General features: G+C 36.2%; 1 protein-coding gene across 1 annotated transcript; it reads right to left on the bottom strand.

Annotated features, from left to right (window-relative positions):
- Positions 1–490: 490 nt before the first annotated feature.
- Positions 491–23,754, bottom strand: KFase (kynurenine formamidase). The gene is made up of 5 exons (XM_088272904.1): positions 23,567–23,754; positions 14,837–14,966; positions 6,082–6,183; positions 3,435–3,648; positions 491–1,066 (listed from the first exon to the last, which is right to left on the bottom strand). The coding sequence occupies exons 2-5, from the start codon at positions 14,949–14,951 to the stop codon at positions 601–603; spliced, it is 897 nt and encodes a 298-aa protein (XP_088129030.1). The 5' UTR covers positions 14,952–14,966; positions 23,567–23,754; the 3' UTR covers positions 491–600.
- Between the last annotated feature and the right edge of the window lie 868 nt (positions 23,755–24,622).

Here is a 24,622-nt window from a genome sequence, read left to right as displayed (position 1 = left end):
TTCACCACCATAGCACCATTTACACACTCAAAACTACACAAAATGTCTAACACATGCGATTTTTGGTCGACCCGAAGACCAACATGCACTATAGTTTTCAATACAGACATGCGTTACGAGCCGAGGTTAAATGTGCATTAAAATTAGACCTGTAATCGAATCAACTTATATACTCGTAGGATGTTCGAATCCCGCCCACTCCTTTCACTTCATGTGTTAGACATTTTGTGTAGTTTTGAGTGTGTAAATGGTGCTATGGTGGTGAAGGGTAGTATTGTTTGCATGCTGTGGTAGTGATTGTCCTGACGAAGAGACGGGTACGTCTCGAAACCGGTAGACGTAAAAATCTCGGTGAGTGGTTATATACTAATTTTATTATCATTTTTGTAAAAAAATAAATAAGTATTTTTTCAGATCATTTATTTTGGATCCCCGAATGGGTTCTATTTTATATATGTCAGGTAGCTGGTTAATTTGGGTATAGGCAATATATTTAAATATTCTTATTCTTAAATAATAACACTCATCGCTAGAAAATTTCTCAATTTGGAAGGTTGATGGTCCCTAAGTCTGGCGGTACAGTCTAAAATTTTTAACTATCTAACGATTTAAGTACTTTGATATATCACTAACAAGAATACTCTTGAAATAATTCTCCTCTTCAGTGATGGTCTCCATGATATCGAAGTGGTCCATCTTGTCCCTGATTTCAAAATGGATATTTTCCACTTTGCCACTCTCCATGAGCATATCGTAGAAGTCTCTGGACTGCTTCTTGAAGGTGTAGCTGTCGTCTTCCCCGGCCAGGATGTAGAGTCGGAGGGGGAAGTTGACGATGTGGAAGTAGCTGTCGAAGTGCGGTGATAGGCGCTTGGCGTCTTCCAGCGTGAGATGGAGGCACTCGTTGACGGAAGTGTGAATGATGCTGGTCAGGTCGTAGATGCCAGAGACCAGGATGGCTCCTTGGAAGAGGTCCATGTTGGAAATGGAGCTGATGAACATCTCGTTGCTGAGCATCTTGGCTATCAGGTGGGCTCCGGCGGAATGACCAGCAAAGTATACTCCCCTGAAAAAAATATGACAACAATATTATATTGTTACGACTAGTTTCGGACTACAGATGCTTCCATCTATGGGTTTGAATATAAACAATATTTTGTGTGCCCGTATCTTTGTCCGCCTCCGTAGCGTAATGGTCAGCACGCTCGGCAACCGTACTGGAGGTCTTGGGTTCGATTCCCAGGGGGGGTCAAATAAATTTAAGTGATTTTTTCACTCTTATATTTATTCAATATTACCTTGGACTGGTACCGGAAGCGGAGGGCTGATCACCTTTCCTTCACGTGTTAACAATCAAGATAACACTGCGTTTATATGATGCAGTGCCCTATGCACCATTGAGGTGCGGATAAGGGTTTGAATGAAATATCTTTGTTCACAAACCCCAGAGACAAAAATCATATTGGGTCACGGAAGGGTGGCAATAGAGAATAAAAGCGAAGTCCCGTTTGAACTGTGCTAGTCTGGAAGCTGGATGCTGGCCATCTACAAGGAGCTCAACAAGCTGCTCTCCAGCGTGACCATCGCTCAGGGAGCATCCTGTCCAACATCTTGGCCAGTCTCCAGCCCATGAGGATCGAGAGGAAGGCGTTACAGTTACTGTTTCCTGCTCCAGACTCAGTCCAAAAAATAAAAATCGATCGCGTCCCGAGATCGATTTTTATTTTTTGTCTATAATTATCATCATCATTCTATTATTATCCAAGTCTTTTTTACTTCAAGCGCCGTTGAGGTAGTATTTTATGAAAATGGTGCTATACAAATTGACCAAATTATTATTTATATTGATATATCGCTCACTCCTTTCAAGAACGTCATAAATCAAAAATCGTCAATTTTGAGTTGTGCATGTTTTCGTAATGCCCAGAAAATGTACTATATCCCAGCAAAAGTGGCATATTTTTAACTTAATATTTACCCGCTACAGGGCAGAAAGTGTTATTTTTTCATTTTGAAGAAAAGGTATTGTTTAATTATTTTTTTAAATATACTAAATATTTTTCAAATGGAAAAAAAATATTCAGGTTTTACCTAAAAAGATCTATTACACAGTAAAAAGTTAAATAAGTGGCTTGATATTTATTTTTAATACATTGTATTTTATGTTTGAACTTTAAAAACGTTCTCCTGAAAAATCAAGTTTTTTGATTTATGACGTTCTTGAAAGGAGTGAGCGATATATCAATATAAATGACTCCTCAGTGGACACAAACCCATAATTTGTGAACAAAAATTTGGACACTCAAAATATTGTTTATAATTAAAGCCGTAAATGGAAGCTGCTGTAGCTTCCGAGACTAGTCATAACAGTATAATACTCAAGTGTTTTATTTATAGTTTAATCATGTCTTAGCACAAAGTGACTGCCAAAACAAATAAATAAGACAAGTCTTAAGTTCCTAGCACACGGAGAATCATTGAAACAGTATGGAGAGATAATTGTAAACAGTGAAGGAATCTTTCAGTTAAATAACCAAACGCAGTTATTATCGATATTATTCTTTGTGACACATGCAGAGGTGTGCATTGAATATAGGCAGAAAAGCAGTGTCTACTCTGGATTACCCACGTTCCATATAGAAACACGACCAGTGCCTACTACGCCTTATCCTTACCCAACCCGTAGGCAGTAACCTACCTTCATTAACCTTTTAACTGCGTCAACTTTGTTCCTGAGAGACGCCCGTACGCGGCGGTATTTAGCCGTTTTTAAAATGATTACTTTTATCATGTATTTAGTTAAGAAACGATTTATTTTCCTAAACAAAAACGTTCAATGGGATTCATTGTGCCTTTTTGGTACTCTATAATACACTTGTGTCACATTATTCTTGAAATATATCGTAATATAAACAAATAAGATTGTAACATAAATAAATCAAAGCACGCATCGTGTGTCACTCTTACCCACTGGCGATGCGTAGCGTCGAGAGTGAGACAGATATGGGGCATGATTATGGCGCGGACTAATTACCGACCGCAAGAAAAATCAGGGATCTGTTCTTTTATTTATCCTTGCGATGTTACAAATTATTAGTCAGATATTTCAACAGATGTCATAAGGCCGAGGATTGACGTATTATTTTATCCAAAGTTCCACACCATGAAAAAATCCCTCCAAGTTGAACTGAGGTTCGAAACTTGGACCTAAGTGAAAACACAAACGGTTATCAGCCACGTGTGGGGAATGTTTTGTAAAAACACAAACGGTTATGCGAGCCGCGTGGATAGAGTTAAAAACTCTGTGCATGCCACTGAGAGCATGGTGTACTTTTATCCTCCTCCTTTCCACATGTTGGTGTTGCCATTAGCATTACATAATACCATAGACAAGACTCCAAATACAGAAGAACCGCTGCATCGCTTTTACTTACTTTGATTTCTGGTTCGCCGCATAGTTAAACACAAATTTGGTCGCCCTCTCAATTTGCTGCACGATGTCGGATAGAGAGACTTTGGGACACAAGTCGTATCCCACTATGATTGTCTTGATCCCGGCTTTGTAGAGGGGTCCTGCGGGATAGCGTGACTGCGGGCGGGATAGCTCCTGCCAGTAGCCCCCATGGACAAATACTAAAATCGGGGCATCTATAAAAAAGCAAAATGTCTCGATTGGTGTGTAATTATTTCAATCATAATATAGCCCCCTCGTGTGCTCCAAAGAGCAAGAGCAGGGAGACAGTTTCTGAGTGATATCATTGATATCCGGACCTTGGTTCCACAGGTGTCCTATCCCCCAGCCCCTGCCCCAGCATGTGCTAAGAGGAGACAAGTACAAGCTATTGTACCTAATGGAGGGTCGACGAGGTATGGGCAGAAGACAAATCTCCTGGCTCCGGAATATACGAGATTGGACAGGGATCAGGACCGTTGAGGTACGGTTTAGAGCTGCCCAAGACAAGGACAATTACTTTCAAGTGATAGTCGACATCAGGGGGACCTGACATGACACAAACAGTAGAAGAATAGCTCCCTCCATTATGTCAGCCTTTGTCACTACAAATGGTTAGTGCATTTGGCTACCGTGCTGGAGATCCCGTGTTTTTTCATTCAAATATTTCTTTAACCCTTTCCACTCTGACCATTTTTTCTCATAACTGATCAGCTACTCTGATCAAAAAAATGCGACGTTTTTCTACCATTAAAATAAATATTTTGGTTCCCTTATTTTGGGACACTCTGTCTGGCAATTCGTATGACCATGTTGATTAAGATTAACTGTATTTATCTGAAATATTATTTGGTAGAATATACTTGGGTAATGAGAAATCAGTGATTAAAGTTATACCTGCGCCGGGCCAGACATTGTGGCCCACGGAGCTGCCTACTAGAATCATACGGGCCAGAGTGTCTGGCCTACAGAGTGGTAAACGTTAAGCTCTTAATGCATACCGCCCCAACCGTGGGGTCATAAAATAACAGGTCAGATAGCGTGTAGTCCCACATTTAGGGAGTTGCGATTATTTCTCCAATATTTCTAGATTATGTCGGGATTTGGACTACCAACGCCCCTTATTGATGATACAAAAGAATTAAATCATATATCGGCTAGTTACATGTTTTACCTACTGAACAAACCATTTTTTATAATGTCATTAATATATTTATTGTAACTGCAGAGTGTTTGATAATGTCTTAATAAGACGAAACGCGTCACATATTAACATATACATAAATAAATGTAGAATTCAATCCAATAAACCTTGTTTAATTTTGGATATATCACCCGATATATTACCCAACATTGTCATTAATATCTTACTCCATCATCTTACTACATCTCCAACGACGAGGTACTACGATTGATCAAAGAAAGGAAGCACCTACCCGCGACTATCTCCAAAAGATGCGCCGAATGGATCGGCCACGTGCTAAGACAAGAGGGTTTCCTGTACAAAATAATAGAGGGGACGATCGAGGGAATAAACGCCAGAGGACGCCCACGCCGCCAATACCTAAGCGACTTATACTAAAGACATGGGCTGCTCGACGTGTGAGGAGCTGGAGAGGGCTTGTGAGAATGGCGAAAGAGACGTCATCTGTTGCTACAGACCAATCCGCAGGATTGAGACCAGAGAGAGAATATCTTACTATATTACTACTCGAGAGGCTTAGCACCCTAGACTGGTACCTGAAGAGGCTGGATAGATAACATTGCCTTTTTGTAATTAAGATAACACCGTGTCAATATGATGCAGTGCCCTTTACTCCACTGGGTGCAAATAAGGAATAGAGGAGGAATGCAATATTCCGAAAAATTATAAATAATGTCCCGATATTTTAATTCACGCCCAATGGTGTGCAAGGAACTGCATCTGATTGGTACAATTTTTACTTAAACTTTTAATATTTATATTTTATTATACTTGAACTAGTCAAGCATTGTTGTGGCTAAGTCTGGTTAGTGGAAAAGAAAGAAAACAGATAGCACACATTTCTAATATGTTTAATTGCACGATGCTTGTGAAGCGATGAAAATTTAAAAAATCTATAAAACAACAATGCAATTGAAAAGTGATCAAGAAGCAAGCTGTCCACCATGAGAAATTTTTAGCATTGCGTGTGTTGCTGTTACGTTGAATAGATGTCTTTGCAGTTAAAAAAGCTATTTTCAAAAAACATGTTAAAACCGGTGGTACAAATTTCAAAGCGATTGGTGAATAATAAATTAATATTGACATTTTTATTATAAAACATTTTTATCTATCTATATAATAGATACATGCAAAGTTTTGAATATTGAAAACATTAACTTTGTGGATCATATTGATATATTATTTTGAGAAATAAAAAGACTGTGTTTTGATCCACTCACATTTTTATTAACCAACTAGTTTCGGCAACAACCTGCTGTCAAAAATTAAACCCTGAAGAGGGCAACAGGTTGTTGCCGAAACTAGTTGGTTAATAAAAATGTGAGTGGATCAAAACACAAAGTCTTTTATTTCTCAAAATAATACACGCGTAGTTATTTAAAAAAAAAACATATTGCTGATATGATTCCTCACATCAGTCAGTTACCTGGGGGTAAATCAGTTCCCAAGATGTCCAACTTTTGATTGACAGTGTCGCCATAAGGAATATCCAGTTCGTATTTCAGTTGTGTCAGAATCTCGCAGCTTACTGAAAATAAATTCACACAATAGTATTGGTTTACTTATTTCAGTACTTAACACAAGTCCACTGTTTATGCTTAGTGCTCTCATACTTAGGGCTTAGTGACACTGGCGAGGAAATTCTTAAAGGCAAAAGCTATAAAAGAAAAAAATAAACACTCAAAAATTATATCAAATTATAGTATGGTAGGTTTGTGTATGTGTAAGACCGAGGATATTGTGAGGTGGGGATGACAACGAAGGGGATACTGGAATGATCATGTAAACAGAATGTAAGATGACAGACTTCCACGTATCGCCCTTCAAGGAATCCCTGAAGGACGCAGACCCCCAGGCAGACCTCCAAAAAGATGGAAAGACAGCTGGGAGTCAACATCCCAAGACCTACAAGCGGAGGCACAAACAGATCCTTAGGATCTAGAAAAAGAAGAAGAAGAGAAGTTTTGTCCACCTCCGTACTGAATGGTTGGCACGTTCGACTACCATCCTGGAGGTGCAGGGTTCGATTCCCAGGGGAGGATTAAATAAATAAAAGTGATTTTTTCACTCTAATATTTATTTCAATACCTTGGATTAGTACCTGAAGCAGAGGGCTGATCACCTCTCTTTCTTGAGTTAACGATCAAGATAACACTGTGTTTATATGATGCAGTGCCCTATGCACCATCGGGGTGCGGATAAGGGTTTGAAGATGAAGAAGATAGTAATTTTGAATATAAGGAGTAAAACCACACATACTTAGGAATAGTCTATAAAAGTTGTAGCTTAACTAGGAACATGATAAGCGGTGTTGTATGAGTCGTAGCTAGATTTCAAAATTCCTTGAAAGTTAAGTAAACCAAAAAAAAGAAAATTAATCTAGTGCCTTGCAAAAGAGGCAAGCTGATGGCTGTTCTTGGGAGGAACGCTGAGTAGTTGTGACCATGGGCTGCTGTATCGTACGTTGTATTTCCCATTCCTCACAAAGTCAAACCAAGGCACATCTAAAATTCTTTTTAGACATTTGGTCTCAAAGCTAAGTACACAGCTGCTCTGGGCCTTTATAAGATGTCTCCCAGACATTGTACAGGCGGCATTCGGTCTTCACCGAGTACAAATCTGATCTCCAGACAGTCTTTATACTGTTGACTGCAGTGCTTGCAAGTCCTTAACGCACTCCCAGTTCTTTTTGAAGGCTGCCATTTTCTGCTATGTACACTCCCAAGTTCTTGAAACTCTCGACCCTCTCAATGAGGTGTCTACTCATTGTCAAGGGTTGAACATTTATTATAAGCCCCATGTGTTTGGAATATCTATAAACCATATTGACAATTGATTGAAAACCCTCGATTAGAGGCAACAATTACAACAGCATTACTGTGTACTCAAGATTGCTCAGATCTTTCAAGGGCTTTCCTCAGATCTTTCTTGTTGTTTGAATTCATTTCCACTTATCATTTCTTTGAGCAGCCTGATTGCAGCAATTGAAGCAATGACTCTTCTCCAGTTATCCCTTGACTGCGCTGCACGTAGCGCTCCAATCACCAAGGTACCTGCTGCTGTCTTAATGCTTAAGGATTTCCAAGTTTAAATAGGTTTTTATAAAGATAAATAGGTTTATCGTGCTAAACACACGCGTTGGGCAAGTAACTCGGCCGCGGGTCTCTCGTCAGGAGCTAGCCGACCCCGACTCTCTCCAACCCCCCTCCTCTTCTAACATAGTCTGGGCTCATTCGTGGGTGATTGTTGCGGCTCGTCGTTCTATTGAACGTCCTCCAGTTCATGAAGGATGGGGGACCACACTGCTCTCCAGGATAGGGTCGCCGTCTTCACCGTGACGTCATTCACTCACGTCCAGCTGCTTCGGTAAGTTTGGTCTTCAGATCAGTCCTATCGAGGATGCACTTTTCTGCCTTCTTTAAGTGGGCTTTACATAAACCTAACGTCGCGCATACTACCTGGGCATCAAGGACAATTACATCGTTACCTCGAGTGCCAACTATGTTGGGCTTTAGCTTGATCCCGCTGGAGAGCGTATGTAGCCTCTCCTGGGTCACCTTCCATCCTTTCTCCTTTAGTGCACCGGCTAGACTTGCATGATTAAGCATTAACGATTAAGATTAATGCTGCTGTCTACATGATTGTTTAACTATACAGTTTTCACGTCTCTGAGGGTGAGGTCACATATTTTTTTTAAGAAAAGATAAATAATTTTTTTTTGTATTTAGTTTTAAAACATTAATTCTCTAAAAAAATTGCCATGTGAATAAATAATTCCTTTCCCAGAAAATAAATATAAGAGTACGTACCTACATCCCCTATTAGCTACTGTTGTCTCCCATAAATTATTGCTGCACGTGTTAAAACTGTCACTTGAATTGTATGGCTACATAAGGACCGTAGTCCATTTGATCTTCACATTTGTTTGATAATGCCCTAACAAGGCGAAACAATTGTCACAGTAGAATTTTTTTATGTGTTTTTGTTAATAAAATACAACTTAGTAGACTCAAAAAATCTGTGTTAGATTTTAAATTAATACATAAAATAAATATTTGTGTTTTTGATTATTTACAAGAATACTTCAATTTCATACTATTTCTTTGAGCCTAAGCGGCTTATTTTTAAAAGTAGGTATCAAATTGTGATAGGTACCAAATAGGACTCAAGAGTCCGCAACACTAACAACGGGACCACAACCCGACACAATTACTGTCCCTCAGTCTTTTAACTTTGCTTGTTCAGCTATCTTGCCTTAAGTATCGTTAGACATCCAACAAAGTCTTCCTCCTGTCCTGGAGCCGAGAACCTTCATTCTTGGCCAAAGATTTTAGAGCCGATTTGAGATTGTCTCAGTGTGCCTGAATCGGGTCAACAAAGATACACTGAGGATCAGCTTTTTGCTGGATACAAGTATAATGTATGTATGTATTGACGTCCAGCCACCTCCTGGAATCTCAATTGAATTTCAGGGCTCTTTACTTGTCTGGGTCGATTCTTTTTCGTGGAGACATTTGAGCTGCAGACTTTCGATAGCCAATTTGTAATCACTGCAAATGCCCCTCTTTGGGATCTGACATCAAGGAGATCTCACCGGTAAACACGTCCATAGAGGATGTGATCTATCTGCACTTTTTCTTCTTCCATTTATCATATTTATTTATTTTTTTATCTATCATCCATAAGGGGAGGTGCGGAAACAAAATGAAAACTAAGGTATATATTTTATGTGATACAGATGAGGTAAGTAAAAGAGCCCAGGGTGAAGGATGTTACCGCTATACGAGAAAGAAAACGAAGATGGAATAGTAGGTAGGACTAGGAGAAAAGCAGTAATGGTTAGGGCATTTCATACAAACTCTAACTGTGCATTTGGGACTGCTTGCTTCATACTTTATGAGTAATTTAGTAGCATTTTTATTTTAAAGGTGTCTCAATTTAATATGAAATGTGTATCGTTCTTCCTTTTTTATGAAAGATCTGAGCGTCCATTATACACTTGTGTAACATTCACCATTTATTTATTTTTCAAAACATATTTCATACATATGTAAGTAAGTCATACATATAATATTCCGATGAGTAATTTCTATTTCTCATTTTGGGACATGGGATTTAGGTTAACAAGACTGGAACACAAATAATAAAGTTACAAAAAAGATTTTTTTTAAATAACCAAAACTAATACATGACAAAATATAAAAATAATAAACAGTTATAATAAATGGGCACAAGAAGCATATTTAAAAGAAATAAATTAGAAAAACATAAGGTAAGAAGCATATTTAAAATAAACAAATGAGAAAATATAAAAAATGAGAAAATATAACAAATGAGAAAATATAAAAACATAAGGTAAAAACAAAATAAGAAAATATGACTAATCACTACATATATATCTTTTCATAAAGTATTTTTTCATAAATCATTTATTTTGGATCCTCGAATGCCATCTTTCTGCCTATTGTTTGATAAAAAGGGAAGAACGATACATGTTTCATATCTAGGTGTCTCACATTGAAGTCACATCCGTAGGGTGAATAACCCAGTGTCCGATACAATTGATAATATTAATAGAATTTCACTGTTTGTTTACATAAAATTATGGCAGCTTGTGCCCAAATGTTTGTGTATTCTTTAGTTTTATATTCTTCAGCAGATGCCATACATATAGGGTTGTTCATCAGCTGTTCACATGTTACTGCAGTATGCCCAAATCCCAGGCAATGGTAGCATTGCATCAACGGGTTCCAGTCCTCTACATGCCCTCAAATAAATCCAATGTTTAATCTTGTTTTAGTTATCAAAGTTTTTCTGAGTGCTCTATAGTGCTTTCTATCACATATCGCTCACTCCTTTCAAGAACGTCATAAATAAAAAATCGTCAATTTTCAGTTGTGCATGTTTTCGGAATTCCCAGAAAATGTACTATATCCCAGCAAAAGAGTCATATTTTGAACTTAATATTTACCCGCTAAAGGGCAGAAAATGTTGTTTTTGCATTTAGAAGAAAAGGTATTGTTTAATAATTTTTTTAAATATACTAAATATTTTTCAAAGTTTTACCTAAAACGATCTGTTGCAAAGTAAAAAGTTCAATAAGTGGCTTGATATTTATTTTTAATACATTGTATTATATTTTTAAACCTTAAAAACGTTCTCCTGAAAAATCAAGTTTTTTGATTTATGACGTTCTTGAAAGGAGTGAGCGATGTGTATTAAATATAATTTTAAAGCGTTTCTACAAAATAATCAGATAGATAAACTTTTATTTACTTTTAAAGATCTGTTGCACAGTAAAAAGTTCAGTAAGTGGCTTGATATTTATTTTTAAAACATTGTGTTATATTTTTAAACTTTAAAAACGTTCTCCTGAAAAATCAAGTTTTTTGATTTATGACGTTCTTGAAAGGAGTGAGCGATATAACATGTTCTAAATTCTAATTTATATTTTTTCCCCTTATGATCATTGTGTTTTTTCTTTTGTATGATTGATTGAGTGAACAAATGCTAGAGGACGCCCACACTGCGAATATCTTAGCAACTTGTATGAGGACACGGGCAGTTCAACGTATGAGGAGCTGAAGAGGGTTTCGCATAGACCGGAATGGCGAAGGAGGTGTCATTTGCTGCTGCAGACCAATCCACAGGATTGAGAATACAGAAAGAGATAATAATACAAACTTTGTGGATAATACTACTATACTAAACTTATTTTTATAAAAAATGTTATAAACATTTCTTCCCAGACATGGATTTTACGAAGTTTTTCTTCTTAATTGGATATAAGTGAGATTCATTCCAAATTAGTTCATACTTCCATCTTCTTTTGCATAAAAGAAAGATGCTTTGTCTGTTGCAATACCTATAGTATCACATATATTGATAATCATCCGTTGAGTGTCTGATAAATTTAAAAACAAATACTCATGGTCAAAAGTAGTAGCAGTAGTACAGGTTCATCAGTGGCCAGAGCTATGTGGAAGTTAGTGTATCGAGAGAGGTGAATGACACCAGTACAGTGTAAGACAAGGAGTAAGGATGGTCACAACCTTCAGCAAGGAGGCTAGAGATGCAGAAGAAAGACTAAAGGAAAGTAAAAAATACCAAAAAAAATTGAGGAAAATGTGATGATGTAAGATAATGGAAATAAAACATCTCATTTTATATAAAAAATATTTTATTATAAGCATAACTAGCTAAACATGTATGTTTCTTTCTTTCAGAAAACCTAATAATTCAAATGGATCTTCGGGGTAGATTATTTCTCGTTTAAGAATAGGTGATTTTTTTATTTGGTTCAGTTCAGTCTTGAGAGCAGAGTTCTGTTTTATTTTCTGTTCGTACATATCGCTATAGAATTTGTAAGCATTCTTGATATCTTTGCAGATTCGCATGCTTCTCTCTTTGATTGGGTCAATCCGCGCAAAGCCATTCATGAGTTTGTCCGCCAGGGAAAAGAGGTATTCCAAATCTTGCGTTTTCATTTCTTTCAACTCCCCGACTTCGTCGTCGCTCGTGTCGTCTTGGTCTTCGTTCCACTTGCCGTCCGAGTCGCATTCTTGACGGACCTCGTTAGTTTTTATGAAACTCGAGATTTCGCCAGAGCTCCATTCTTCGAAACGCAAGGCCTTGGCCAGTTCGACAATCTTGGCTATCTCTTGAGAGGCCGATGCGTATCCTTTATAGTCTACGACGACTTTGGTCCAAATTCTGCGCCATAACCCGTTGATGGTGTTTTGAGGGATCTCATCCCAAGCTTCGGAGATATTCTCGATAGCGTCCATGATATCGTACTTCAACCAGTACTTCTCCATCTCCGGGGCGGTCAATTGCTGCTTCAATTTCGTCAGCTGTATTCTCAAATAGTGAGCTCTTAAGATGTTTAAAATTCCTTGATTCATCGGCTGGATTTTTTTCATGGCTTCCGACGGATAGTACACCACTTTGATATTCTGGTAGAGCCCGTCTAAGTTGGGCGGATGGCTGTTTCGCGTTTCCAGAATGACCAGAGCTTTAGTTTCTATGTCGTTCCGCTCGCAGTAATCCCGGACCGCGGTTTCAAAGTAGTTCAAGAACCAATCTTGGAATAGAACGGGCGTAACGCGGGACTTTCTGTTTGCCAACCACGCGACGGGAAGGCTGTTCTTGGCGAATCCTCTTAGCTCTGGCGGGTTTTCCGAGTGATAGACAAGTGCCGGTTTGAGCTTGAAGTCCCCGGCGGCGTTGGCTCCCACGATGAGAGCGACGCGGTTTTCCGCGAACGAGTGATGACTCAATGCGTCATTAGGCAACCTCTTCCAGTAAAAATCTGTCTCGCAGATGTTGAAAACGTGCTGAGGAGAAAACGACCCTAATTTTACATCATTTTTCAACGCTTCTAAAGTTGATTGAAAGGGTTCTTTTTGTTTTTTCCCCGGTCTTGTTTTGATTGTAAGTTTAGCGCGTCTTGTGAATGCGTGGACCCATCCTTTGCTAGCGTTGAATTTCCCTTGGGAACACCCTTCCTCTTTGCAGATAGCTTCGTACATTTCCTTGGCTTTTTTCATGATTTCAAACTGCCTGGGCGGGACTCCTTTTGCCACTTGCTTGTTTACCCAGATAGAGAGTGCGCCTTCCATTCTGAGTTTGGGCAGGTATTTAATGGCGCCCATGTCCACTGTGGAAGACTGGATGGAGGCCGACTTGGCGTAGTCCTTTATTCTTTCCCTGTGTTTGATGATAGTCCGGACAGTTGTGATGGGATAACTGAGGCGACGACTTATTTCCATGGGTTTGAGGCCAGTTCCGTGCAGTTTGAGGACGGCGAGTTTTTGCTCGATAGAAATGGAATTTCTCTTCAAAGGTGGCGCCATTTTTTTTAAAAAATTTTTAATTAAAAAAAAAAAAAAACGATATATTTCTTTCAAAAATGTGCACAAAATTAGAGAAAACAAAAATATTTTTTTATATTTTTGACAAAAAAATCTCAAAAAAAAAATTATATAAAAAGACGCAGATGGTGGGATGGCGTACAAAACAGACTCGCGAAAACGACGATTTTAAGGAAACTTTGTATTAACTTTGCGAGCGACCAAAGTGTAGAAAAGTTACGGATATAAAAATATACTTGTTTGACATTTTAAGAGAGGTGACACTAGCTGACGCAAATACGATCGAATATATTTTAGTAAATACAACTCGGAGAAGCAAATGTCAAATTTGAACTATGCAGTTCCGTGCTTCGCGACCAACTTCCGACGGGTGCCGTTTGTACCATAGATTTGAGATAGAGTTACATACCATAAAGATTTTAGAGCAGTACGCGCTAAGAGTGTGACGCGTAAACAAACAGTTTTCGTTGAGAAAGCGTGTCATGAGGTAAAAGTTTGCAAAGGGTGAGCATCCTATTTTGATGTTAGCTTTATTAGTTATGTTTATATTAACGTATACATAATCCACCACGTGTGATATGGTAATGTTAGAACACCTTAATTAAATGACAGGGTAATGTGTGTGTAGAAAAATACAAATTATTATTATTTCGCTACTGAAATAATGGCTGGTTCAGGCGGGGCGAATATTCGCACGAATGCATATTCGTGTTCTCTCTTTCTTTTGGTATGGTCTATAGTGTTTTCCTTCCATTCCGATCCGTTCATTGTCGGTTTTTGGTCGTACATCGAAGAAGTGGAATTTAGTCTGTCTCTTCGTTGTTGTTCCTCTTGTTTACAATTCTTTGTTGATATTTCTTGATTTTGAATTTCGACATCGATCGAACATTCGTTTTGTCGAGCTTTGCAGCTTTGCAAGTGTTATGTATTGTAAAACATGATTTAAAAAAAACTATTTGATGGATTTAAATTATTTCACTGTTTAAAAAAAATACATTCAATTATTAGGAAGAGTTATATTTATGCATAATGTTTACATTATATTTTTTTTAAAAACAATATGAACTAAATATAAATCACAATTAAATGCTGAATTTAAATAATAATACGAAATATTAGGAAATTAAACGAGTCAAATAAGAAATAATCGATTTTTTTATTATTATTTTGTTTAAAAAAAACATCGTTAAGAAATGATATCTTCAGTCAACCTAGTCCAGTCTAGTGAAAATGACAATTTTTTTTTATCTTTCTATACTGTTTTTATACTCTTATCTTATTTGCATAAAAAAATTATTTTTAATTTACCTTTTTCAGCATGCTGCACATGATATTGTATAACTTCGTCTCTGTGCGAGAATCGCTTCGACCACATACTGGGAGAAAACTCCTTCTCAAGATTTATTTCACAATCCGCGGCCATCTTTGTTTTAGATTGCTGAAAAAGAAAAGAAGGCGTAAACAAACAACGGAGAAATATCATAATTTATTGGTACGCAGTTGAAACAATTTTTCTTTTGGTAATAATTAAAATGGCTGTTATTCCTCTCAAGTTTTGTTTTTGACATGATTTGGTATTAAAATTTGTCAGCCATTTGTCTGACTATTTCCAAAAGTGGAAACACCGTTGGGATAAGTGTGTGCGTCGGGGAGGTGACTACTTTGAAGGGAACCAGACATGTAACTCGTAAATAAAGTAAATTTTGTTTTATGACGTCAGTCTACGTATTAATTGAACAAGCTAAGTATAAGTATGTGACAATACTAGTAATATGGCTAGACATAGGCGATGGAATTAAATAATAGCTTCTTCAAAAGAGGTCGTTGCTTAATTTGGTTTTTGGACTAGATCATTTGAAGCTAATCACCCAATCAGCCAAACAATGAAGCCAATCAGTGAACAAATTTGATTGCGTATTTCTAGCTCCTGATATATTTGACAATTTGACATTATAAACATAAGCTGAAGGAATATAAACAGAGAGAAGTAACGAATACCATACCAATCATTAACTGAAAAAGTAATAGCTGCCCAATAGTTATACCTCAAGACAATGGATAAATATCACGATGTGTGATTATTGGCTAATAAATTAATATGAAAAAATCACAAGACTATCGGTGACATTCTTATTATCTGTAGAGCACTAAGGGAGATATGAAGGTTTAAACTTTAGATATTTGAATAAAACGAAAAACGTGCGTTCACATACGCCATCAAATTTCCGTCATCGAACGTTTTATGACGTCATATGGTTTATAGAGCTGTAATAGTCGTAGTGTGGATTGTTTGTTTACCACTACACTACCATTTGTGTTATACAAATATGAGGGAAGGGGGGAGTGAGAGGGTGGACCATAGACATCAACAAATAGAGCCGCCAATAATTTAGCAATGACACCAACATTAAAATAACTCCATCGTTTCTGTGACGTCATTCATTGCCAACTTACGAAAATAACGTTTTTTTCGAAGGCGAATTTTCCAAGAGAAAATTATAAATGAAAATATTAATTATATCGGCTGTTATAAACACAAAACGAGTCAAATACTATCCTTTATAGGTTGAGTATGTTAAATTAGATATTCCTCCCGTCTGACAAAGATCCATTCCCCTTATCAACATTGGATCAACATCAACAAAGAACAATGCGGTGCAGCAACGGTTTGAAGAGGAAAAAAAAACAAATACATCGAAAAAAATGTTGATAAACATAAAAAATGCATTCACAACATTTCGAGTATGTATACTTGTTCGTAAATCTGGGATTTTGTGATCGAAGATTTGTGAACACGTATATTTTTTAAAACTGTATTCTCATTCGTTTTGTGATATTTTCTAAATAAGACACCACTAAATCTAAAGATAATAATAAAAATAACTTAATAATAAGTAACATAAAAAATTTAGAATCATGTTTTCGGGCGTTTTCTAGTATGTAAAAATAGTCCGGGGTTCGGACCTTGCATCCAAATAAAAGTGTCTCTGCTAAATTAAAGCTTTTCTCAATCCAACATAGATGGCTGTCGTAAACTCATATGAACTGTGTCGTGAGATTGATCAATTATATAGTAGTTCCAAAATTGAAGTGTTTTTGCCTAGAATTTTCATTCATGAATTACAAGAAATTATAGTAAGTAAACATAAAGAGTAAATTCACTCACGAGTAGGTATAGGCTATAAAGTTAAAGCATAAGTAAGGCCACGATAAGCGATGTTGCATAAGCCGTAACTAGATTTCAGAGTCACTTGGACGATATATAATTAAAAAAATAATAATAGTGTGGTTGTCTATCATGGATGGAGATGGTGAATGTTGCACTTATGTAATGTGATCATTTAACCAGCCTATTACAGATCATAAGCCCTGTTAATACCCAGACTTCCATATTCTTCTTCATCTGTGTGAGATGTCAAAATGTAGAATCCATTATTTGTTTATACTTAGATACGTTATTTGAGAACGAAGCCACAAGAATCAGTTGATCGAGTTTCATACAGGTACAGTAAAAAAAAAACAATATTATCTGACGATATTTAATATGAACAAAAAGTATTATGTTACAATGAAGTTTGTTGCTTTCAACACTATTGAAGTGTGAACTTGTATAATTAAAAAAATGTGGGATGATGTAAAAATAAAAATGTTAAAATCATGACCAGGATTAGTAGTCCAAGGTGCAATTCCCGACTGGGATACATAAAAAGGGTTATTTTTACTTTAACTAACTAACCACTACCGCGTTTCCTCTTTGAGGTAGGCAGAGAGAATAGAATGCCAAGTCTGCATTTGCAAATAATCTTTGCCTCTACTATTTTACACCCAGATCTACATTCGACTCTTATAAAAAACCATGACTTTGGATTTGCCAACATTCATCAGCAAATCACTTTCCTTGCACAAATTATTCACTTTTGTAACCAGATTCTGCATAACGTTCAATTCAATTCAAACCCTTATCCGCACCCCAATGGTGTATAGGGCACTGCATTATATAAACACAGTGTTATCTTGATCGTTAACACGAAGGAAAGGTGATCAGCCCTCCGCTTCAGGTACCAGTGAAGTAAACGAAATCATCTAACTGTTCCATAATTTCCCCATTTACTACTATTTTACACCCAGATTTACGTTCATTTCTTTGAAAACCCATTTAGATTTGTCAACTTTAAGTCAGTTATCAAAACAGCTGCCACATTTGGTTACCTCAGACATATCGTCTGGACCAACAAGCATATGAAAACAGAGAGTAAAGTCAGAATATATAAGACCAATCATGACGTATGCGGTGGGAACAAGAGCCGATACAACCAGAATCAAAAACCTACTCGGAACATCGGAAATTAAAATCTGAAAAGCCATCACAGGGAGGACGCTCAGAGACAGAATGAATCTTTGTCAGACGGGAGGAATATCTAATTTAACATACTTAACCTATAAAGGATTGCATTAGACTCGTTTTGTGTTTAACAGCCGATATAATTAATATGTTTATTCATCATTTTCGTTTGGAAAATTCGTCTTCGAAAAAAACGTTATTTTCGTAAGTTGGCAATGAATGATGTCACAGAAACGATGGAGTTATTTTAATGTTGGTGTCATTACTAAATTATTGGCGGCTCTATTTATTGATGTATATGGTTCAACCTCCTACCCCCCTCTCTTCCCTACAGATTTCAATAAGAATGTTAACGATTAATGACGTTTCATTAATTAACGTTGGCTAATTAACGTCGTTACGTTAATTAGCCAAGAACCCAACATCCTGACAAATGCCTATTCTGAACGAAGATATTAGGCAGACCAGACCGAAGATATCGTACGATGGAGTAGATAAAGAAGAAGGCTTTGGAGAGAATATCAACGGGATGGACGAATCAAGGATCCCATACCTTGCGGCTAACGAGATACCACCGGGTTACCGGAAGACCCTCATAGAGATGGAAGGATAGCTGGGCGTCAACATCACAGGAGGAGTCACTTTCTTTTAAAAACATATATTTATATCTAATATAAGAAAAAGAAGAATATCAAACTGTATTGGTAATTGGTGAATTGTCAAATAAGGAGTAAGATTGATCGCCCGTCACATTTAAATGAATTTACGATAAAAATAACGCAGTATTTTTAATTTATTGTTTTCGCTTTTTTCGTCAAACATAATTTAAATTTAGATGGCGAGCGATCGTCGTAAGTTTTAAACGAAATTAAAATAGCGCGTATTTTAGTTTTTTTCTCATTAATATTCTAAGACTCACAACTGTCGCTGTAAAAATAGATGAATTTCTAGGTTACATAACCTTGTGGAAATCTAGATGCCATTAAAATAAGAATGATTTTTGATCGAAATAGTAAGAAACAAAATCCAGAAGTTAGATTTTAAACCTTGTAATTCATGTCAAATAAATGTATTTTTTTAAAACCCTTATCCGCACCCCAATGGTGCATAGGGCACTGCTTCATATAAACACAGTGTTATCTTGATCGTTTACACATGAAGGAAAGGTGATCAGCCTTTCCACTTCAGGTACCAGTCCAGAGTAATATTGAATAAATATTACAGTGAAAAAATCACTTATATTTATTTGACCCCCCCTGGGAATCGAACCCGGGACCTCCAGAACGGTAGCCGAGCGTGCTGACCACTACACTACAGAGGCGGACAAATATAGTGTATATCAAATATAGTGTATATCGTGTCAAATATAGTGTATATAAAAATGTTGGTTTGTTCAAAATGTTGAATGCTCTCCGTCAGACGAACGTGTGGAAAATCATTGTATTTTTTTTTAATAACAGAAATATCGGTGTTTTTATTATTTACACAAATATTTCAATTTCATACTATTTCTGTGGGCCTAAGCGGCTCATTATTAGAAATAGATATCAAATTGTGGTAGAGTGGGTTCGAACCGAGAAACTCTGACTTAAGAGTCTGCGATACTAACCACGGGACCACAACCCGATATAATTAAAAACGAAGCTAGGAAAGGAATGTTAACCTGAACAAGAGCTAATTAAAAATATTAAGAAGAGTTTTTTGTGGTGGAATGGATAACGAGAGAACGACTAAGAAAGTATTATATGTATATGTGGCGAACTCGAGCGAAGGATAGAATGAGGACGGTATTCGATACCCCGGAACTAAATTTTCTTTAAAAAATTTATTTTATTTTTAAATAAACAATGTTTAATTTATTTCTATATTTCACAAACAATAAAAATTATTCATACAATTTGGGGTCACCTGTGACCCCATGCGGGCAGTTATGTAATATTCTTCGTGTGAGTAATTAAGGGTTAAAACACTGTTTTTTGTATTGTAAAAAATAAGCCTTTCTTCGAAATAAATATACCTACAAAAAACCATGAAAAGAAAAGAGTTTTTTAAAGGGAAAGGAGTTAAAAATGATAAATATTTTTTTAATATATGTAAATCATTAAAAAAATCTAATTCAATATATCGGCTGTCCAAACTTAAAACACAGTAAGGGATATTTTTTGTAGTAAGTTTTTTTTTGCATTTTTTGACTAAGTAGAATCTACTTAGTCCAAAAATGCAAAAAAAACATACTACAAAAAAATGTCCCTTACTGTGTTTTGAGTTTGGACAGCCGATATGTATATTATATAAAAAAAAATATTGGGCGCAGAGGCACGTCTGTGTTCTCGCGCAGCCGATCGCTTACTGAGTAGTATTTTTGCGAATACCTCCTTTATAAAAGAAATGTACAATGTAAGCGCTACTAATCTAAACCCTTATCCGCACCCAATGGTGCATAAAGCACTGCATCGTATTTACGCAGTTTTATCTTGATCGTTACTTACATGAAGACGAGGTGATCACTCCTGCGCTTCACGGATCAGTCCAGGGTAATATTAAATAAATATTAGAGTGTAAAATAACTATTGTTTATTATCACCCCCCCCCCCTCCTGAGAATCGAACCCGGGACCTCCAGAACGGTAGCTAAACACGTTAACCATTACACCACGGAGGCGGACTAATAATACGGAATATTAATAGCGCTACTAGTACGAAATAATAATGTTGCCATGATAATATTTATTTATTTATTTATTTAAATTTCATGTACGGAAAATAAATAAGTACTTTGGCGGGCTTATTGCTAAAAAGCAATATCTTAAAACCAAGCAAAAACAGACTAGTGATATTGATCAAAACGTTTGATACCATAAATAGCTGTTTGCAATCAGAGTGTAGATAGTACTTGAACATTAAAAAAAACATAAATTACAAATTTATGTACAAAAAAAAACATAAATTACAAAAGATGATAATAAGGAGGGCAAATGAAAAAGGAAGTAAGGAAGGAGGTAGAGGGGAAAACTAAGGGAGGAGGTTTGATGGACGGTTAGGATTATAATGATAAATAGTAATGTCTCAGACGTTTCTTGAAATAATATCGTGGTTAGGTACTTTATTTTAATCGCACATTCGATTGTTGCTATTTTATCTATGGTCAATACATACTTCCTTGTTTCCTTTTTCCCTTTATCGATACGCGGAAACGGTCAGCGCTATTTGTAAATTTATTTATGTCATATTGTAAATATAGATTAGGAAAACCGTGAACTTTGTTTTACTTGAAAACTACTATAATTTTATAGCGCCATCGGTAGCTGCCAACTACTGATTTCTACTGGTATGCGTGCTAAATGGATAATATAACGAAAAAACATAGAAATTTAAAAATAAACCGCTGTGGACTGTCAATTTTTACTTGATATAAAATTTTCATCGATGAAACGACGCAAATGGCAACTAGTGTATAAGAGCTCAGCGACATAAACATTTTAAATTAAAGTTTTATTTGCTAAAACTTTAATTCAAACTCAATGCGACTGGCGAACCAATTAATGACATAAATGTTTCAATTTTCCAACTGAGACCGGGACGCTTACAAGTCTGTTCTTAGTTATTTTACCGAGTTTTTCGAGTTTTATTAACCTCTAAGCTGCTCGATTTCGAGTGTCAAACTTTCCGTCCCGTGCTGGATTATTTTACATTACAATATTTTTGACAAAAAAGCATATTTTTGCCTATTTTTTGGAGTGAAACTTTCGGATATCCATCATAGATGTTCACAGTACACAATGCACTTTACTTATTATATTTTTATGGTGTATTTACACAAAAATATTACATTTACGGACTCGCGGCCTTAAGTATGGCGGCTGTATAGAAGACGCGGCTGTCGTATCTGCGGAGCACGAGCCGACCGGAAGTATTCACGATAAAGTTGACACTAAATTAAAATAATTTTGATATTTTATGACAATAAATCAAAGAGAACTAATTTATCCATACCTCGAACCAAATTTAAGTGCAAAAAATTATCCATAGGTGTTGATATAAGTACGTAAAGTTGAAAAACGACTATGCATGCGATCCGCAGTCAACGGTACTTCTATAAAAAACGACAATAGATGCGATCCGCAGCTTACGGGTTAAAATGATTGTAAAGTTGATTTATTTGGCAGTATATAATTAAAAAAAAAAACAAAACTAGAGTTAAAATAACTGTGAACAGACTAACTATGAATTTCAAATAACCGGGGTAGTATGATAACTAAATCTACTTTTGGTTAGGTACTTTTACAAATGAACCATAATAATTTGAGAAAACTGATAAAAAAATTAAGTGTAATTTTCTAGTTTAGTCTAGTCTTGAAATCACAATGTTTCAACGACGCGTTACTGTGGCTCAGTCTGGTTAAATGAAAAAATGGAAAGTGCACATTTTTTATTGCACGTAATCAGTTTCATAATACTGGTGGGTATTTGGAGTATTATTATAAAGGTTGTTTTTCTAGAGGTACAGTTATTAAACTGGCAACATTCTTTCTAAAGACTGTCAATATCACAGTTGACTTTTGATTTGTAGTAATATAAGCACGCTTTGTCATTAATAGACTGAATAACCATTATGCGCGTCGTAGGTTCGTGAATGGGCCGAAACAATATTCAGCTTGATCCTCTTTTTCAACGCAAAATTTTATTCACTGACGAGGCACATTTTTGGTTAAATAGCTAAGTATGTATTTCAATAAGCAGAATTGCCGAATTTGGAGTGGTGAAAACCCAGAAGCCTTTGTCGAGACGCCCTTACATCCATTCAAAGTCACTGTTTGATGTGATTTATGGGCAGGTGAAATAAAATTGCCCCTATATTTTTAAGACGATGCCGACCAGAATGTTTCGGTCAATGGAGAGCGCTACAGAACCACGAATACTGACAGAGCCGTAGTTCTGTGACAGAGCCGTAGTTTCAACAAAATGGCGCAGCATGCCACACGGAGGGTGCCACTATCAATTTATTGCGGAAAATTTGAATTTGTATACCTCTAAATAAACACCCTATACTATGTACTGTATTAAGTATTGTAGAATATTTTAGCAGTTGTCAAGAAACACGTTTTTCGCCATGAGTAATGATAAGTTTTGCTTATATTGCTGTTACACTCTAAAGATGGCGCTGCCATTGCGGCCAAAAACGCAGTTCTTCAAAAAAAAAATTTTTAAATAAAAAATACGCACGTATTTGAATGAAACGTTGTGTAAAAACTTCAAAATAATCCACGAATAACTTTGGGATCAAACAAACAATCGTTCACATTTTTACTTAGATAAGTATCTTCTCTGAATTGTTTTCTTTTGGAGATAAAAAAGATATGTTTGTTCTAAATAAATAGAGTCATGTAATAAATAGAGTCATCACTTCAACCAGCCGATGACAGGTTGCAAGCCCTGTAAATGCCCAGACATGATATTTCCATTTCGGTAAACGTCTGTTGAGATACCAATGAAATCTTGAGAAATGTTTTAATTTGTCATAGACTACCAAAAAAAACATGGAAATAATGAAACTGGCAGCAGCTAAAATTTATTGATTCTTGGAAATTCAAATCTCATATTTATAAATCTCTAAAATATTATATGTTAAAAATGTTAACATGGTTTTATCGTTGAAAATTAAACATGTAACAATGTGTTTATTTACTGATTACTTACTTAACAGGTTTTCTATGAGGAAATTGAATATAAACTGAACAATATCACAAAAATACTTCACTCACTATATATTTTATACTATAGATACGAATAATATACAAAATTTTGAAAAGATTGAGTTCACAGTAAAGCAGTGCGGACTCTCGAACAACCCGATACAAAATAAAAATAAAGTTACGTACTACATTGACTACCTCCTACCATACATTTTTATACGGTAGGAAAATCGCACAGTAAATAAAATAGTGCCATAAATAATTTTTGAGCTATAGTTTTTTTCTACATGTGAGTTGCATTTATTATTTACTTTGCTTATTATGTACAAGGTTTAAAGATCATTCATATATTTTTTTTTACTTTTAACCACTTTTTATTTTATTTTAATCTGTGTTGGGAACAGGAGGAATAATCTAGTGTAAGCTAATCAAGAGCTTGTCAAGCTCCTGATTGCCATTTCATTGTCAGTATTTCATTGTTGGGAGGAAATCATGTAAAACTCCTCAGGAGTAACCGGACTGTTGACTGTCGACTTCCGTTCCACTAGAAGAGGGTTCGGCAGCCTTTGCTCAATAATGGGCAGAATAGTGTAAATTACACAAGGGCATAAAGTGATCACTTAAGTTAGCCAAATGCCAGGTTGTAAGCACTGGGGTGTTCAGACTTACATCTTCTTTCGTATAAAAAAATACAAAATTAATTTTTACAGGGCAAAAATAAATAGAAATTGATCGTCAAAAATATGATTTTAGAGTTACATATATCTGCGCTTTTTGAATCTACGCGTTTTGCCTACGATTTTTTTTCCATTTCCAAATATATATGTTGCCCTCTTCTATTCAACGTGCGAGTTATTATGGCCTTGTGGCGCATCACAGCTGATCACTAACAACAGGCACTTAGTCAAATATAATGAATTTTTAATAGTTTTCTGAAGAAGCGTATTATTCTTTTTTAAGAAGTGGCTTATTTGTCGATCAAGTTCAATTCCTATTCTATTGTAACTCGCTTCACTTTAAACAGATGTGCGCATGCGCATTTATGTAATGTTACTAGTAT

This window comes from Brachycentrus maculatus, unplaced genomic scaffold (genome assembly GCF_059751285.1).
Source record: "Brachycentrus maculatus isolate JH-2025_06_01 unplaced genomic scaffold, ASM5975128v1 h1tg000531l, whole genome shotgun sequence".
Classification (NCBI taxonomy): domain Eukaryota; kingdom Metazoa; phylum Arthropoda; class Insecta; order Trichoptera; family Brachycentridae; genus Brachycentrus; species Brachycentrus maculatus.
Note: the sequence above shows the minus strand (reverse complement) of the source record. Positions and strands in the feature narration are given on the sequence as shown.

Bases quoted from the DNA above. Each gene is read 5' to 3' on its own strand.
- KFase (XM_088272904.1), bottom strand. From the start codon at position 14,951: ATGGCCGCGGATTGTGAAATAAATCTTGAGAAGGAGTTTTCTCCCAGT. The intron at 6,184-14,836 runs GTAAATTAAAAA...ATTTATTTTCAG, and splicing joins TGTGCAGCATGCTGAAAAAG to TAAGCTGCGAGATTCTGACA. The intron at 1,067-3,434 runs GTAAGTAAAAGC...TATTTTTTTCAG, and splicing joins GCGGCGAACCAGAAATCAAA to GGGAGTATACTTTGCTGGTC.